The sequence below is a fragment of the Lepisosteus platostomus genome, chromosome 11 (assembly GCF_059453375.1).
Source record: "Lepisosteus platostomus isolate fLepPlt1 chromosome 11, fLepPlt1.hap1, whole genome shotgun sequence".
Classification (NCBI taxonomy): Eukaryota; Metazoa; Chordata; class Actinopteri; order Semionotiformes; family Lepisosteidae; genus Lepisosteus; species Lepisosteus platostomus.
Window position 1 is genome coordinate 6571519 of NC_142621.1, and position 17872 is coordinate 6589390.

The window sequence follows — 17872 nt, forward strand, 5'->3', positions numbered from 1 at the left end:
TACACAATTATTAATGGAACATATTACTTGTAAACATCAATAAGAATAAGAACTTTGTCGATTGGCACATTATTTAATATTGTATGTACAGTACCTGATTTATGTACTGATTAATGTAGAATAAGAAGATTCTGTTGCATAGTAACATAATGTATCTTTCAGCAGATGGAAAATCACTTTCTGCATTGCCTTACCTAAAAAGAAATGTAAAAAGGAAAATTTCAGGGTCTCCATTTAACTTCCCAGGAGACAGTGGTGGTGGCCTTTTTCTACAATATTTAACCAGGTTAATCGAGCACAAATTTAAAATCTGAAGAGTCACAGAAGGAGCAGAGAAAATGAATATTGACTTGGATCTGAGCTGGTTAGTACGGAGGCCAGCAAAACAGAAAGCTGTTGATGGGCACTTACGAAATCAAAGACTGATTTGGTGTCCTTAATGGAAACCCAACAATAGAGAACTGTATAGATGTACTCTGTTTATTTTTAGTATCTAGTTTAATTGATGTCTTAATTTGCAGCTGACAAAAGGTGAAAAGGTCAGCTGTTATGGCATTTCAAAATCAACTGTACTTTCTGTATAAATTATATTTAGTCACTTAAATGACTGTTATGTAATAGTTTGTTATGGAAGCACATACTGTACAGTATTTAAAATAACATTTTAATACTGCATACACACATAATAAAGGGACAACTGTTAAGCAGAAATAAAATCTGCCAAAGATAAAGAAAACTCTCCTAATTATTTTGTTTGAGTAACTCTATTATGTTATTATTGCACTGTTCAGATTACAAACATCCTTCCATTTTCAAGGTTCGCTGGAATACAGTAGATTATCCTCTATTAAATATATTAAATAAATAGGTCATACCATAGCCCTTTTGTGCAAAACAGCCCTCATGCCGAATTAATAAAAGGAGTGTGGTGTGATCTCTAAGGCACCAAACTAAACTTATTACGCTTATGTTCTGATTCAACATTTTGTTTACATACATTTTAATTAATGTTATATCCACATGTACAGTACGACAAACCTGTACAGAATTCAACACACTTCACATTTTTTAATTAAGTATAGCAGTTTAGACACACATTGTTTCTTTACTTCGTAAAAACATTTACAATAAAATACGTCATCTTAGATGTATATATTATATAAACTATTTCGTTTTCTTATAAACACATACGCAGGACTATGCAGGTAATTTCACATCCTATAAGGATTTAGAAGAGTGAAAAACAAAGCATGGAAGACAGCAGCAGTGTATAACAGAAAACAGGCCTGATTCATTTCAGATTGGCACAGGTCTAATTCATTGTTATCCAAACCCATCATCTATTCACCTTAAAGATCAGAAAACAAAGTTTCTTTTTTCTCCTAATTAGAAACATTCATTGAAATCGTACTTTACTTTGCCTGACAGACTGAAAACGGAGGATATGGAACCAAAACAAAGTATTTTTAAGTCTCTGACAGGTGCTATTTCAAAACACTTGGACATCTTACAAAATATTCAAAGAAGACGATAAAGATGTTTTGTTCTTTTATCAAAACTGGGGTTGATGGCATTGATGCAAAGCATACAGGAACTATTGCCCCTGAATTGTTACATTTTATTTTGAGATTTCATTTTTAAATTTGAACTGAGCACCCATCCAACTCTATGTGTAATCCCTTGTTATGAAAAAGCTACACTTGAGATATAGTGCCTACAGAAACTACACACTTTTCAAAGTAACACATTTTGTGGCTTTACAGCCTGGAATCCAGAGAAATTACATCAGAATTTATTTTACATTTATATTGTAACATAACTTTCAAGAGAAAAATAAATGCAAAATTATCTAAAATTATATTTAGAGTGTCACAAGGGTGCCAGGAATACATACAGTATGCGGGTGGCATTTTTACAGATAATTATTTTCCTTCTAAAATACTGTACGATGTACTATTTAAAGATGTACCGCTATTCTTCTGTACACCAGTTACATTATTAACCGCAGTTTTACTCCACAGGCAGAACTGAGAAGCAAGTCAAAGAGCCAAGAAACAAAAAAAACATTTACTTTGCTGCACAACAATTATCTACAATGATCTGCCACACTAGCCATTTAAAGTATAGGCTACAGGTACAGTACACTCCAAAAACACATTTAAAACACACTGTAACTGGTTCCTAAGTTTATGTTTTTCTTGGTATGGAATTTTAGGTAACACCTAAAATAGGGTGGCAAAGCTACTGTATATCCACCCCTCTCGCTACACCCCTGCTGTACTGTATACAGTACAGTATGTGCTTTTCTACTATAGAATATTTACCACTTTTCCAACTCACAGTTTTTTTTGTTTTAGTTGTCTGTGACATCAGCACAAATATTGTTAACATGAAATATTACCATAATAATAAAGTGTGTTTACAATTATGTGAAATGTAACTAATGTTTTTTTCTTTTTAGTGTGATAAATTGAGCACACGTTCACCACTATAGAAGTACTGAAGGTTAATATGACTACAGTATGTTTTCAAGAAAGTCTAAATCTAATATCTCTGCCATCTAGTACGCTTCTCAATCTAGTGAAGACACTCCTTCCCAGTGAGGTGTACTGTCTTCTTTTTTCACACAAAAAATATTCTTGTAGTCTTCCTGCTTAGCTGCAAAAAGACTGAGGTGCTACATATTGGTGGTGGTGGAGGGGAGTTGCTTTGAATGGAGTGTCCAGAAAAGCACTATATACGTATAAGGGATTATTATTATTATTATTATTATTATTATTATTATTATTATTATTATTATTATTATTATTAGGTGTTTCAATTAAGATCAGTGAAAAGATGTCCACAGACCAGCATGTCATAAAGCTGTCTTCATCCTAAAATGTCCTAATGATATACAGTACAGTACAGCGCAGCTCAGTGCCAAACAGTCTGCTGCCCAAGATAATGCGTCTTGACAGTGAATGGCTCAGGTGTTAAGGGTGCTTGCCTGAGAGCAAGCAGAGCTCTGCAATTCAGGTGTCCCAGCTTTGAGCCTGGGTCATGTTACCAGCTAACTGTGGCGAAGGATGGAAGGGTTGGGATAAGTTGTCCAGGACATTGTTTGTCCTGTCACACAGCAGCCCTGCTTCCTGCAGGAAGCTTGAAAGACTGGTGTTGTCTGTGAGAGATCCTCCAGTTGGAGCTGACCTCCTGCATGGGGCTGTATAACCTATTGCATGTTAAAGACGTGAAGGCGGGCGGGTGAGAGGAATCTGCCTTTACATCCTTATTCACCTCATAGTCACAAGTTGACATGACATGTGGTCAACACACAAATGGCCCATCCAAATACAATGGGTTTCTAATGTAAAAAAAGTCTAATTTGTGAAAAGAAAAAAAATCTTACCTACGTTATCGTGTTGGGAATATTGTTTAACGGTGTAATTTAGCAAAACATATTGCTCTCTGGACACACACATACACAGAGGCTCTATTGTTCATAAACCGATAAATGTTTCAACCTGAAATTGGCAAATTAATTTCCTCACTATTCCAAGCTGCTGGGACTATCACCAGTTCTGTTATACCAGTAACTGCTAGGTATCAGCACTTTTGGCAGATTTCAAAAGACTAGACTCAACAAACAACATCTGGCTCTAATTGTCCCATTTGATACTAAGAAAGGGTGAGAGATAGAAGACAACACTGGGAAGTTTGTATTGTATTGATTCTTGGCAGTTCTCACCTAAAAATGATTAACAGACTTAAACTCCCACATGGAAAATATTATCTTGTTGAGTGCAGCAGGGGAAATAAAATCCTAATTGTAACTGAGGTAAAGAGGTTTCAATAGCTGGACACCTACCCTGGGCAACATGAAGAAAACACTTCAATCTGCTTTCATTTTCCTACAGTCTTTGATACAATCACTGTACCTACCTCACCAATGAACGTCACCGATTTGGTAATGTGACCGCTTTAGACTGCATTCAATTGGATTTTGTTAAATTACTCTTTCCAGCCATTCATCAAATTCACTGTTTCAAGAATGCCCAACTGGCGATGCCTGTTTGACTTTTGAGTACTCATAACAAAGATCACAGTAACATTGAGCATTTGATCTTTCAATGAATCAATAAATCAGAAGCTAAATAAATAAAGACATTTTTTAATCAGACATACTGTAGGTGACTAGATTTATTTCAAAATGGTCCTTATCATGTTTTCAATTTTATTAAAAAATCATCTTCTTTTACATAATAGCTTACTTACTGGTTTTAATCTCTAACATGACCTTATTTATTAAAGAGTCATCTGTATGCCAGGGAGGCCAGAAATGTCTGGAAATTCCGAAGGGGAATATGTAATGGAGTTAAGTATCTTTAAAATGCCAGCCTCCCCCTGCTTGTGTATCAAGTGATTCTCAACAGCATCAACATCAATATTGGTGCTACTTTGGTGTCCCACATATTCTGACCTTTATCCAAGCTATTTCCTCAGAGCACAGGCAGATCTGCCAACATCAACTGTATGAAAATTCATAAAACCAACAACTCTAGGCTTTGCATAATAGATCAGATCCCCAGACTTTTCAAAATAATTCCTTGAACCCTGAAGGATCTCAAAGTGCTTTCCATACAGGAGAGGACATCAACTGCTGCTGATGCCCAGCACCCACCTGTATTACAGTAGATGCACCAACCCTTCTGTGCCAGCAGCCCCACTGAAAAGTTAATCAAACTACATGGCTGTAAAGATAAATATAAATTGAGAAGCTACACCGACAATGAAGAAACAAACAGCTGTCATATCAACGCTTCCATTACACATGCATCTAATCTAAAAACCACATCTATTGTACAGAACCATCTATTGTAAATCAAAAATGTTTGTACTTGTCCTTGTTATTAAACAGCATACAAATCACAGATTTTACTCATAAAACTATTGCACTGTGAAAAAGTAGTATTGCACTAAATTAATACATGTAAGTCATCCTTTCTTTTGCACAAAACCTTCATAAATGAAAAACGTGCTGAAAAATAACATCTTAAGCAGTACTGTACTGTATGTAACTGATAGAAAGTTGATTTTGCTCCAATAAGACAAGATAATTGAAGAAATATTATGAAAACAGGTCTCTTGAATTTATAAGAAATGAAATACCTGTGCAGTAATTCTTTCTGTGAAAACACTGATGGATATAATGCCTGCCATAATGCCTAAGGCATACAATTCTGTTTTAAATGATCCTAAAAAAATCACAAAGTACACATTGCAGTTTCTCCTTGAAATCATGCTTTCATTCTGGTCCTTCGCTTATGATCCAAGAACAACAGTAAAATTCTGCTACTATAATTTCTTCACAATCTTATTTATTGTTTTAACAAATCACTAGTTTCACAAATCTGCTAAAATGTACTTTTTGAAAACCAACAAGGGACTGTGATACAGTACATGATGTGATCACTGATAGATACTAATCATACCACCAAAAAATATCAACATTTCTTTTAATGTCCATGTAAGCAGTAAAACTGGTGTCATCATACATCTACAGGGGAATTATCTACATAAAACTGAATTTCAGAATTTACCTTGTGCCCCGAGATTTCTGTATGTGGAAATTTCATAAACCTGTACCATGAACTTACAAATGTAGTTTGTAGTTGTGATCCTGAGTTGCATTAGGTACAGGCCTTGCATCTAATGGTACCCTTCAGATTGTTTGCTCTATTTTTCTCTTAGGTTTAATTTCTGAGTTGATGAAGTTTCAGAGTGATACAGCGTGTTGAACACTGTAGAGAGATTCGCTTTCATTGAAATTGGAAATATCTTTGCCAAACCACACTTCTTTCTTGATGAGCCTGGTGGGCAGTGCCAAAGCCCAAGCACCGATGTCTCTGATTTGTAAAATAAATATTTGTCTTCAGTCCTGCCTGTTCTTTGTGGTTGTAAAATCAGTTCCCTAAAGTGTTAGGTCAAAAGGCAAAAAGAAAATTATCTTCTACATATTATCTCACACACCATTAATCTGAACCTTTGCTCAATAAGATGTTGAAGACAGATTCCACTGACTCAGAGCAATAAATAATACACCAATGTGTCTTCTTGAAACTATTATATTAAAAAAAGTTTTAATATAGTTTTGTATCAGGATTATGCAAATTTAAAGTCAAACTCTGAAATAATTCATCACATTACTTCTACTACTCTTGTAGTAAACAGATACCATGCTCTGTTCAGTTATGCAGGACTACAGTATAACAGATAGAGTAAAGGTCATAATAAAATTCAGTCAGGATGGAAAATACAAATATATTGGGTATTACAGGAATATGCCCCAAAAATCTGAGATGATTTTTCCTTTATTATGATCAAAACAGGTGTCACAAAGTCATATATTTTGGATATTAAGATCACAGAGTCTGATTTAGATGGTGAAGCAATAAAATATGGTTATTTAACATGTGGCCCTTAAAATATTTAATTTTCATATGAATTCTATTGATTATAACTTAAATAATTAAGGAGTTTGTTGTACAAAAATGCTGGAATGGAGTATATTGGAGTCAAGCAGCCCTAATCCTGATAATAATTCTAATTATTAATAATAATTGTTTATACTTATACTGTATAGTCCTTCTCTGGACACTCCACTCAAAGCACTTTACAGGTAATGGGGACCCCCCTCCACCACCACCGTCCACCTGGATGATGTGACGGCAGCAATGGTGCACCAGTACTCTCCCCACACATCAGCTATTAATGGGGAGGAGAACAGAGTAAGGAAGCCAGTTCATAGATGGGCATTATTAGGAGGCCATGATTGACAAGGGCCAATGGGAAATTTGGCCAGGACGGCAGGGTTACACATCTACTCTTTTTGAGAAACGCCCTGGGATCTTTTATGACCACAGAGAGTCAGGACTTTGGGTTTATGTCTCATCCAAAGGACGGCACCTTTTTACATATAGTGTTCCCATTACTATATTGGGGGGATTTGGACCCAAATAGACTGCTGGCCCCACTAACACCTCATCCAGCAGCAGCCTTAGTTTTTCCCAGGTGGTCTCCCATCCAGGTACTGACCAGGCCCACACCTGTTTAGCTCCAGTGGGCTGCCAGTTGTGAGTGGCAAGGTGATATGGCTGCTGGCAAACACAGTAGATCATAACCAACATCAATTCATTTTATATATGCTGTCAAAGGCCTGAACTAATCAGTTAATAATGTCTTTATCTGTTAACTTTAAGTCAACTTAGCCATCAGAGGAGTTAACAAAGGAAACCATCATAAATTCCCCAAGGAACCTCTAAAAAACAGGCATTATAATAGATTTATACGATCATCATCTTGGCTCTTGCAGATTAAGTCTTGTCAAGGCTATCTAAGCAAAACAAATACACACACTGCTGTGCAAAAGCCTTTGACATTTAGCAGTTACACCATTTTCATTCAATACTTCTGCCTCTTGATTCGGAAACAATTATACTGAAACCCTTTTTGTTTTGAACAAACTGTTAATCCTGATAGATCTGCATTTTGTAGTGCAATGTTAATGAGGAGAAACATCTCACATCATGAGTCATCAGTTGGATTTGATTGGTAAATATGACTATTAGCTACTACAACTGTTTGGCTACTGATGATTTGTTAGCTATTCTGGACAGTTTTGGTTTCAGTCACAATGTTCACATCCCAATGAACTACTTATTCAGTGTTGTGCTCATTTCCAGCCTACAAGCATTTCAATTCAAAATGTCTTTTTTTTCCCTCTTCTTTTTTCCTGTGTCTTTTTCTTATATGCGTGTGTGAGAGAGATTTGTTTTATAAGCAGTTGAAATTTAAAAGTATGAATAAATGGGACCCAAATTTTTTCAAAGTGTACAATTTGTTTCTTAGTAGAGGTGGTTATTGTCTTCATTGAAATGTACTGTATTCTGTAAAAACGCTAGGTCATTCTGTAATGTTTAGTGTTTTTCTAGAGTTCCAGTTTAAGATGGTATTTTTTAGCAGTGTGGGGGGATATTATATTCAGAAGATAGGATATTATATCAATGCCTTTTCAAAACTGATGAATAGGCAGGCAAAACCAAATGGATGAAAATAGTTCTCTGGAGCATCCAGTGCACAATGGGAGCATTTGTCTATGTCTATTAATCCGATTTTACACATTTTGTGCTGTGAAATATGTGCTGTATGATTTACTTTATACTGAATGAGTTGTTAGTATTACTATAGAGAAGGTACAGTACTCTTACAGATTTGTGCCCAGAAGTATTTGGTAGGGATATTGTTGAGTTGACACAGCATAATAGTTTGTATAATTTGGAAAAAAATCTTAGAAGTTATTCTTTATTGATTTTTTTCTATCAGTACAGATGGTTGTATGTTGTAATGTGTCATATTGATTTTAGATTTTGGCGCCCATTTAAACTGGAGATATTGAAGATACTGAAGATATTGTTCCCTCCCAGTACAGTACCATACTTCCCTTGTCAGTATAATATTTTCAAATGATGTGAAGCTGTTATCACATGAATTCTATTGATTATCACTTAAATAATTAAGGAGTTTGTTGTACAAAAATGCTGGAATGGAGTATATTGGAGTCAAGCAGCCCTAATCCTGATAATAATTCTAATTATTAATAATAATTGTTTATACTTATACTGTATAGTGCTTCTCTGGACACTCCACTCAAAGCACTTTACAGGTAATGGGGACTCCCCTCCACCACCACTGTCCACCTGGATGATGTGACGGCAGCAATGGTGCACCAGTACTCTCCCCACACATCAGCTATTAATGGGGAGGAGAACAGAGTAAGGAAGCCATATTGATCATATTGATTTTAGATTTTGGCGCCCATTTAAACTGGAGATATTGAAGATACTGAAGATATTGTTCCCTCCCAGTACAGTACCATACTTCCCTTGTCAGTACCATATTTTCAAATGATGTGAAGCTGTTATCCTACAGACATGTGATGCCATTCTGTTTCCATGTTTTAAAAGTAAGTAGAGATTCAGTGACTTAAAAGTCAGAATTGTACCAGATTAGAGTTTATTTACAGGATGTCCGTGAAGAATTACTGTACCAATTTAATTGATTTTCACCCAGCTGACAGAGGTGTTGAGATAACAGTGCTTTTGATTGCATTCTAACTGCTCTATTTCCATCCAAGGGTTTGGATTGGGTGAATTCATTTAGTGTATTTTGTAGTTGGCTTGCCATGTAGTGATTGTGGAAACTGGGTGCCTCTAGTCCTCTTAGAGTGTAGTGTGGCTAACTTAATCCTGTTTTTTTTTTCAACAGGATTTGGGTGTTATACAATCTAATGAGTGAAACCAGTTAGTGACATATTTGGACATGGAGACCTGATTGTGTGTCTGCTCTGGTCTGCAGCTGCCTCAGGACTAATGCTCTGGCTTCGTCAACACTAAGCACATTATTCAGCCCGGTTTTATTCTTTAGCCTCAGCTAAATCTCCTTAGCTTTCAAAAGATCTTCAGCTGTGGCTGCATATTAATTTGTACAGTAGCTCTCTATCAAGAGTTTCACCTCCACATCAAACACACCCTGTGTGATACTACAATTGATACACTGTCTTTATTTTATTAGACTACTGTAAGATCTTTGGATTACAGTATGTGTTGACTAAATTACTCTGTCCAGCATTTAACTCCTTATTTTTGTAAACTGCATTGGATTCCTCAGTTACTTGTGCTCTTTCTTCTGTCTTTTAGTTTCTGTAATATTTATTACACATGTGCTATTGCACAATACCTAAAAGTTTTCTAGAGGTTGTCTGGAGGTATCTGAACCAATGTGAATTAAATTTGTTATAATAGCAGGAAACACTGTTGTGTTTGAATAAATAATTGATGTTTATAAAACACACACAAACTTACTGTACAGTGTATACTGTATAGTATATATACAGTACATTGTCTCTCCTGATGATGTTTAAGATGTCTAAGACTTTTGCACATGATGCTTCCCCTTTTCACTGTTGCCTGTTTATGTTAAATTATATATTGCATATAAAGCTGATGAACTGTAGTTTCCTCTATCATATCAATTCAAAAGCACACATGAATTCAAAACCACACACAATAATTTTTCTTACAAAAAAAAATCAGTTTTAACCAACAGACCTAAATATCTATTAATTTCTTCTAGACCTCATTGCTTAATTTGTGCTTGGCATCACAGATGTCTCATTTGTGTCCATTCTCACAGCTGTCCCTTAGTTTTGTGGACACCAGCTGTTTCATGAATCTGGTTGAAGTCAACAGCAGGTTCTCTACCAAGGTTGTGGTCCTGATATTTGCTGCAGATGGAATGAGGTCACTCCTACACTTTCTCTGAAGCACATTCTCTAAACATCTCTAAAAACTCCCAAAGAATTAAGCATTGGCTTTCCTTTAGGTATTCCAAAATGAGGCACATTTCTCATTCGCACTATAGGCGGGACATAACATACAAGAGTCCCGTCCATAGCACATGCTGTGAGTCATCTGTTTATGAACGGGATGTCATGTCCCACTGACCCTCATATAAACCCTGTCGTTATTGGGCATCAAAGTGTTGACATCATCCTGGCTATGGCAACTGTTTGTTTTCACAGAAATCCTGGCTGGGTCAAGATGACGGAAACCAGACTTCCGATTCAGTCAGCTTCAACATCTGGGACCAAGCTATGATGTCAAGTTGTGTGCCTGATTCCCATTATAAGTTGGGTTAGCACATAAACAGTCCAAGCCCAGGTTCTACAGTTTAATAATTAGTTATGATGTATCATACACATCTATTAACACCAATAGTAAAGATCTGCCAAATCAAAGGTTTTCGAGTAAGAGAAAGAGAAGGTTCACCGTCTTCAGTAACTCCAGCTCCCTGTGTTGGTGGCTTCAAAGAAACCATTGGGCTTCCAAAGCAGCCTGAAAATTGTAATCAATAATTAAGCTTTCAAGAGCTGAATCCCTTATTATTTTTAACTGGTGCTTATTTTATCTTCATAGTTTTCAGCTGATCTTAACACAATGTAAATGACGGTGAAAACTGTAATGAAATATCATAAATAAGTTGCTATTAAAAAGACTTCAGCAAACAATGACAAAATGTATGTTTCTGGAGCACTTGCATGGAGAAAAAGACAAAAACAATTCACAAACAACCAACAAAACAAAAAAAACACAAAGAAGAAATGAATATCATGCTACTCTGCCTGAATTGGTGGCTCAACTGCTGTATTACCCTTGATGTTTTTTACAAGTTTCAACAAGATTTATTCCTTTATACAAAATTCATGTCTGTCATCCAGTACCTTCATACTGTATATGCTTATTATGTATAGCTGTAAATTTCTAATGTTTTAATAGGTGTTCACTGTTAAATGCACTTGTTAGGGAGGTTGGACAGCCTCCTGTTTTTAATAATGTACAGAATACAGCAATAAATACAGGACTGTAAAGCATTCAAAACGTGGCACAGAGAATTGGTCAATGCTAGAGAAGAAAACTGCATACTGAATATTTATAAAATTAAGCTACAGTACTTAAACCTTTTCTGTTTTAAGCACTAAATTGAATGTAAGAAAGGTCAGGAGGAGCCTATTCAGGCTTCAACAACAAGGCTGGGGAGCTTGTTTCATACTCCCAGTCCTTGAAATACCTCAAGACATTATTCAAAAACTCAGATACAGTATCATAGATTGGTATTTACAGTGAAAACAAGGAATTCTCTGCACAAATATATTGCCAAATCTCTAATAAATCAAAGTGTCTGAGGTATATCTGACATACTGTATCTGTCACAAACCATATCTAGCAGTCTATATTTTTGCATGGACCTTTTCGTAATTTAAATTTTGAAGTAGAGAGGCAGCCAGTGTTAGGCGGGGGCCAAAGAGAGATGAATAATGCTTACTTACTAAAAGACAAGAAAGGCCACAAACAAGAGGAGTGGATTTTGGCCTAGCCGGCCCATTATGTGGCTCATCCATACGCTTCTTGAATCAACATGGCTGTGTTGCTTTTCCAGAAACCCTTAATGTAAAGAGCTATTTCCCTTGCTCAGTTTTTAAAGTACTTAGTTTCCACTTGTGTGTTCTGGTTTCTGTTTCTCTATTAATTCTGAAGAAGTCCACTGGACTGACTTTGTTAACACCTTTGAAGATTTTGAGTACTTCAATCATGTCCTTTTGTAATCTTCTCTGTGCAAGATTAAAAAGTTTCAGTTCTTGTATTCTGGTTGCTCTTTTCTGAACTCATGCCAGAGCAGCAATACATTGCCTGTATTTTGGTGACCAAAATTTAACGTAACATTCTAAACGCCTAATGCATTTAAATTAAGTTTTGGGATATCTGTTTTTTAAATACGTATTGTAACATTTTTTGCCGCCTTAACACATTGCCTAGAAGATAAAGATAACGTATCTTTTTGTTTTCTTTTGCAGATTCTGTAGTGTTTACTACTATAGAGTTATACAGTATCTGCCAACTTCACTATAGATTATATAAATTATGAAGAGCAGTGATAAGACATCTGTGGTACAAATTATATCACCTAAGCTTAGGTTAGTCTGTAATTACAGACTTAAGTCTGTAATCAAATTATATTGAAAACCTAGTGATATCACTTTAAGAATCCTTCTCTTTGATAATGAACTTTACAGTATATACAAAATACATCATGATCATTTCGTTTAACAATTTTTCTGTTTATTAAAACCTCTTTAGCGAGTTAGTTAAGCAAGATCTACATTTTCCAATGTTACTGTCACTCAGAAGCTTCAGTGATGATCCTCAAATTCAATTTTAATGATCGTTTCCATAACTTTACATGCAATAAAAGTAAGACATAGGTGTATTAACACAGCAAGTAGGACAGTATGGTGAGCAATCTCCAATACACATGACAGAAACAAACTCTAGCAGCAGAGGGGGTGACCCATATGCTGACAGTGAATTCTGAGGAATATTTTTAGTCATGCAACGACCCTATCTACTGAGAGTCAAGAAACTGCTTTTAGATGCAAACAGGGAATCCACTCATTTCAAGTTTGCATCACCACAGACCTCTTCAAAAGTTACTTCAGGAGATGCCCCAAAACTTTAAGTCACAATTTCAAAAGAAGCAGTATGAGTATTTACCGCGACCCAGTTCTGAGACTGACTGACTGACTGTGCCGCAGGGCATCAGTGTATTTTTTAATAAAATTCTGTTTGATCTGGATTCAGGTTCAGGTTGAAGATTGCCCTTACTATATCACTGAACCACCTTTCTCATATGCAGAATTCGACATTTGGACTTAATACAAGCATGTGTTCTCTTCTGTGTATAAGCCACACAACATTCTAGGCCAAGTTGGATAGCTCCCCTACACTGGTGAGAAAGAAACAACAAAGAAGCCTTTACACTATACAAGACAGATGGATAAGTGGTAAAACAGTCCAACCAGATGATAAACATTATAAACTATGTACTGAAGGAGGACCAATAACACTGGACCACATATTTTTCTCTTTACAGTGCAGAAAGATCATGCGTAATAATGGATCACACTGTGCCACTGCGGTGGCAGAAAAAAGAACTACAGTTGTGCACAACATAGTTGCATAAGCCTGGTGGCACACAACAGTATTTAAAGGAAACCTGTCATGGGTGGTTCCTGGTTAGAATTCACAGCACTGTTAAGGGAAGGGTATCATTAAAGAGAAGCAGCCGACAAAAGATTTTACTTTTAGCCTCTGTGAACTTCACAAAGTCCCATGTGCTCGTCTGAAGGTTATTTTACACATGGAACTTCTGATTCCATCTGACAGGCAATTGAGCGCTAAATCAGTACCATACCTTACGAATGCCCTTCCAGACTTTTTTTTTCAAGTTTTAAGGTGGTCTTTGTCTTAACTATTTGGCAGGCCCCTTCCATATATATATAAAAAAAAACATACAACATAACACTTCTTTCTAAAACGTTTGAAAAATAAACGTGTGTCCATTTTTAGGAAAAGGTTAAACAACACTGAATCTGCTGATGCTGTAATTGCAACCTATGTACAAAATGTTGTACAAACAGATGAACAGCTATCACATCCCATTATCGCTATTATTTTAGAAATGATGTACTGTAGCTGTAGCAAAAAGAAGTTGCCCTCTTGAAAATATTCATGTAGTCATGCCAGTGACAATTTCAGAAATTGAGAATTTAGTCTATCATATTCATAAGATTTCCAGGATGCACTGCACAACATCAGATGTCATCTTGTATAGCAATTTGTTTTTGCTCATTCCAACAATTTCTGCAGTTGGAGTAGAAAAGGTTCACTTACAGTATATGTAACATGTGTGGTGTTTTACAGCAGCCACTATTAGCTTCGAGTCCTTAAATAATTGTGTAAAGTTGTGTGGTGCATTTAAGAACCAAATGAAGAACTGAGAAAAATAATAATGTTTTTGTTATTATTTACTGAAAAACGTGCATTAAGGTCTTCACAAAGTGTCAAAATACAAGGGAAATTAGAACTGATGTCTAAACATTTCCATGAAAGGACACAAAGAGAACATTAAGAGGAGTTAACATCTAAGAGTTTAATAGTTTAAGACACTGGATTAACCACAAATCTACCTATAGGTTATCTGCAACCATATAGATAACAATGAAGTTGCAGAAGTATTTATATCTTGAGCCTTATAAAATACTGAATTCAATACACTTCAAATTAAGTAAAAATCCCGTTTGCTAGAAGACATATCAGAGCCAAATGTTTAATGAATGAAATAATGGCATTGTTATAGATATAGGATGCCAATCCTTCGGTCTGCAACTGAATTTCTTTTAAATGAATATTATTTTATCATCAAGTTAAAACAAACTGGTTTGAACATTTCACTTTAATTGATTCTCTTGTAGTCTATTTGCAATGCGAATGTAGAAGTAGGGGCAAGCAAAAACCAGGAACATATGCAGAAAATACAAAACATACGTGATTTATTTCACAAAAGAAAATGACAAAATGGGTCTGATTAAAGCAGGTTTGAGCCAACTTCATGAAAAGAATGTTAAATTATTTTCTTTGTCTAGTTTTCCACCAGGACTTGAACTTGTAATACGCAGAACTTGCAAATTTCACTCACTAACATGGAGCTCCACCTTGTGGCCACCCACATCACTACACAAGAAATGCAACAGTAAAAAACAGCTGGTGAAACTGTGTAACAAGGGGGGCTTATTTTAATTGCATGTCATTTTGATATGTTACATAAAGTCGATATAGATTATACCGTATGCTCACTGGCACATGTTAAATAGTGCAAAATAGTACAATCTATGTATTAACTTAAATTATGCTAAACCATTTTTTCTCATATCTTTACATATAAGGTGCCTAGGAAATTAACTGGTTTTCAGACTCCAGTGATCCATGGACCTCATTCTCCAGTAGAGAATGACCTAAGCTTCAAGGAGGTTTGGACCATGTCCTTCCATACTGTACATACAACCCATCACGATGTCACACTGCCAATAAATAGTGCCTTCTAGTGTGGACCATTATGCACAAGAATGTGCTTCCCCTTTTCCCATCTATACTGCAGATCCAAACTACAGTTTTCACAATGCAGTTGCAGAAGTAAACTGACCTGTGTTTGATGGGTTGTGCACACTACTTCATGGACAGAAAGGCAGATATGGTATCATTGCCTTTCATTTTATTCCTTGACTTCACAACCATCCTAACCATTCCATAATAAGGGGAAAAAAGCATTCTAAGGATTTAGGGAATGAAATCAGATATACAAAGACTCGGGATGGGCATTTCCTGTTATGTAGCTCATTTGCTTTCACTCTGCATTGTCAAGTTCCCATTAATGCCATATTTTAGGCAGCTTTTCCAGCTGTGGCATTTAAAAAAAATCAACTTTTGCAATTCCTTCCATATGTACCCCTAGATAAAACTGTAACATTGAACAGCTTTTATGAGCAGCCTTAAGTAATTGTAACTAATTTACAAGACATCTGAAATGCCGTGAAAAATGAATGGGGCCACAGACACAGATGAGAAAGTGCAGTTAATTGGGTAGCATATGCAATTTGTGCCAACAGCTTGTTAAATGATGCAGATGATGAAAAATGAGCAAGGACATCTGAGAATCCTGCAGCTTCTTGGAGTGCAACACAAAGCTGTGCTCCCTTAACACTTTCTGCTATTTAAGAGAAGTAGCCCCACCTACAAATCAAAATACATCTAACAAGCTGCAACTGCCAAAGTGCATACTGACACAGCACATATTGTATATGGTGATTTTTCCCCAAATGCAAACTGTCAGCAATTAAAATGCCCAAAAGTCTAAACTCTAGTGGTACTATTGCTTAAAATAATTGCACAACAGCAGGGCTACTGTACAATTAACATGTTTCTGGATAAAGATTAAGTATGCATGAGCCTTTGATGCCTTTGAAGCACCAGAGAGACACCTAGATATGAACTTCAGACGTTTTGAAAATACTTGGAATTTACAGCAGTCTCTCCTTTGAAATGGGCATTTAAAGTGCTGTCTGTGCTTCTTGTGCTGACGGCATCTCGTTTTCTCAGGACATTTTGATCAATATGAAAACTGCTTCACCTGTTTCCACCTTCGAATGGTCAGTTCTTTCGGTCACCTTCTCCTGACTGATGAGGTAGTCCACAATTCGCACCCCAATTGGTGGTTCTGTGTGATTCCATTCCATGATAACCAATGAGCTGCTAGGCTCGTATGTATGTGATAATTTTAAGCTGGAATGAAAACAGGAAACAGAAGTACTTAAACATAAGATATGTACAATGAAGACTTAAATTCTGTAAAATGCATAGAGACACAGGATTGAGCAAAAATGTAATCATTGGTATAGTCAGTCCATTGTTTCATGCAGGATGAACGTTATACATTTAGAATAATTCTAAACTACCAATACACGATCCTTCGAAGGTGTCGGGACACTTTATTTTTGTTTTACAATAGAGCAAATTCTATTTGTGATCATGGGATTGATATGAATGATTGTGCCACATAATATACTGTAGGTTTTATTTTCAGGTAATTCCATGCATAGTGTTAATCATACTCGAACAAAAACATAATTTGTGTTCAACCCAGTGATTTCAAGTGACCATACAGTAGGTTTTGGGACGCATTCATTTAAAGTAAATTTTAACATTCAATCCTCCATGAAGTGTGTTTTTCAGTTCATGTCCCTTTAATGCAATAATAGCATGAAGTTTGTGATTGACTGAGCTCACCAAACTTTTTATATAATCATTTGAGATGCTTTGCTGCAGCCACTGAGCTCTTATCTATTCTTTGGGGATTGAGTAATGACTTCAATTTCTTCAGAATGTAAAATGCATGCTCAATTGAATTTAAATCTGTAGATTCTGGACATTTTTCTCTTTTTTCTCCTGATGAACTCTTTTATCTATAGTTGCACTGGCAGTACTGTATGTCTTGGGTCATTGTTTTGCTGCATAGCAGAGCAGCGCCCAATATACGTATAGCATCTGTAGTTTCTTTATTTCTCCACACTAACTTTTACACCACTATTGTTAAGATTTAATGTAATTTAATCTGTCTATAAACACTGTTCCAAAACTATCCTGTCCCATCTATATCCCAGCAAATTCTAATCTGCACTTCCTGGGCTTGGTGCATATGAGAAATTTTCATCTTGCAGTATATGCCTTGTAATTCTGCCGCTATTCTGCTATTTTGATAACCTTGTCCCTGTACTCTGGAGGCTGTTGGTTGATTCACAGCATTTCTTTTAGGATTTTCCTAGACAAGCCAGATCATTTTTCCATTATTAACTGCAGAAGCTAACAGTGAAGTAAAATTGGAACAG

General features: G+C 36.0%; 1 protein-coding gene across 5 annotated transcripts in view; it reads right to left on the minus strand.

Moving 5' to 3' along the window:
• astn1 (astrotactin 1) overlaps positions 1-17872 on the minus strand; it is a 257440-nt gene that overhangs the window by 18901 nt on the left and 220667 nt on the right. For all 5 annotated transcript variants that reach the window (XM_088598148.1, XM_088598147.1, XM_088598145.1 and 2 more), the window contains one exon: positions 16618-16769. In XM_088598148.1, coding sequence (XP_088454274.1) covers positions 16618-16769 — 152 coding nt within the window. The remainder of the gene's footprint in view (positions 1-16617; positions 16770-17872) is intronic.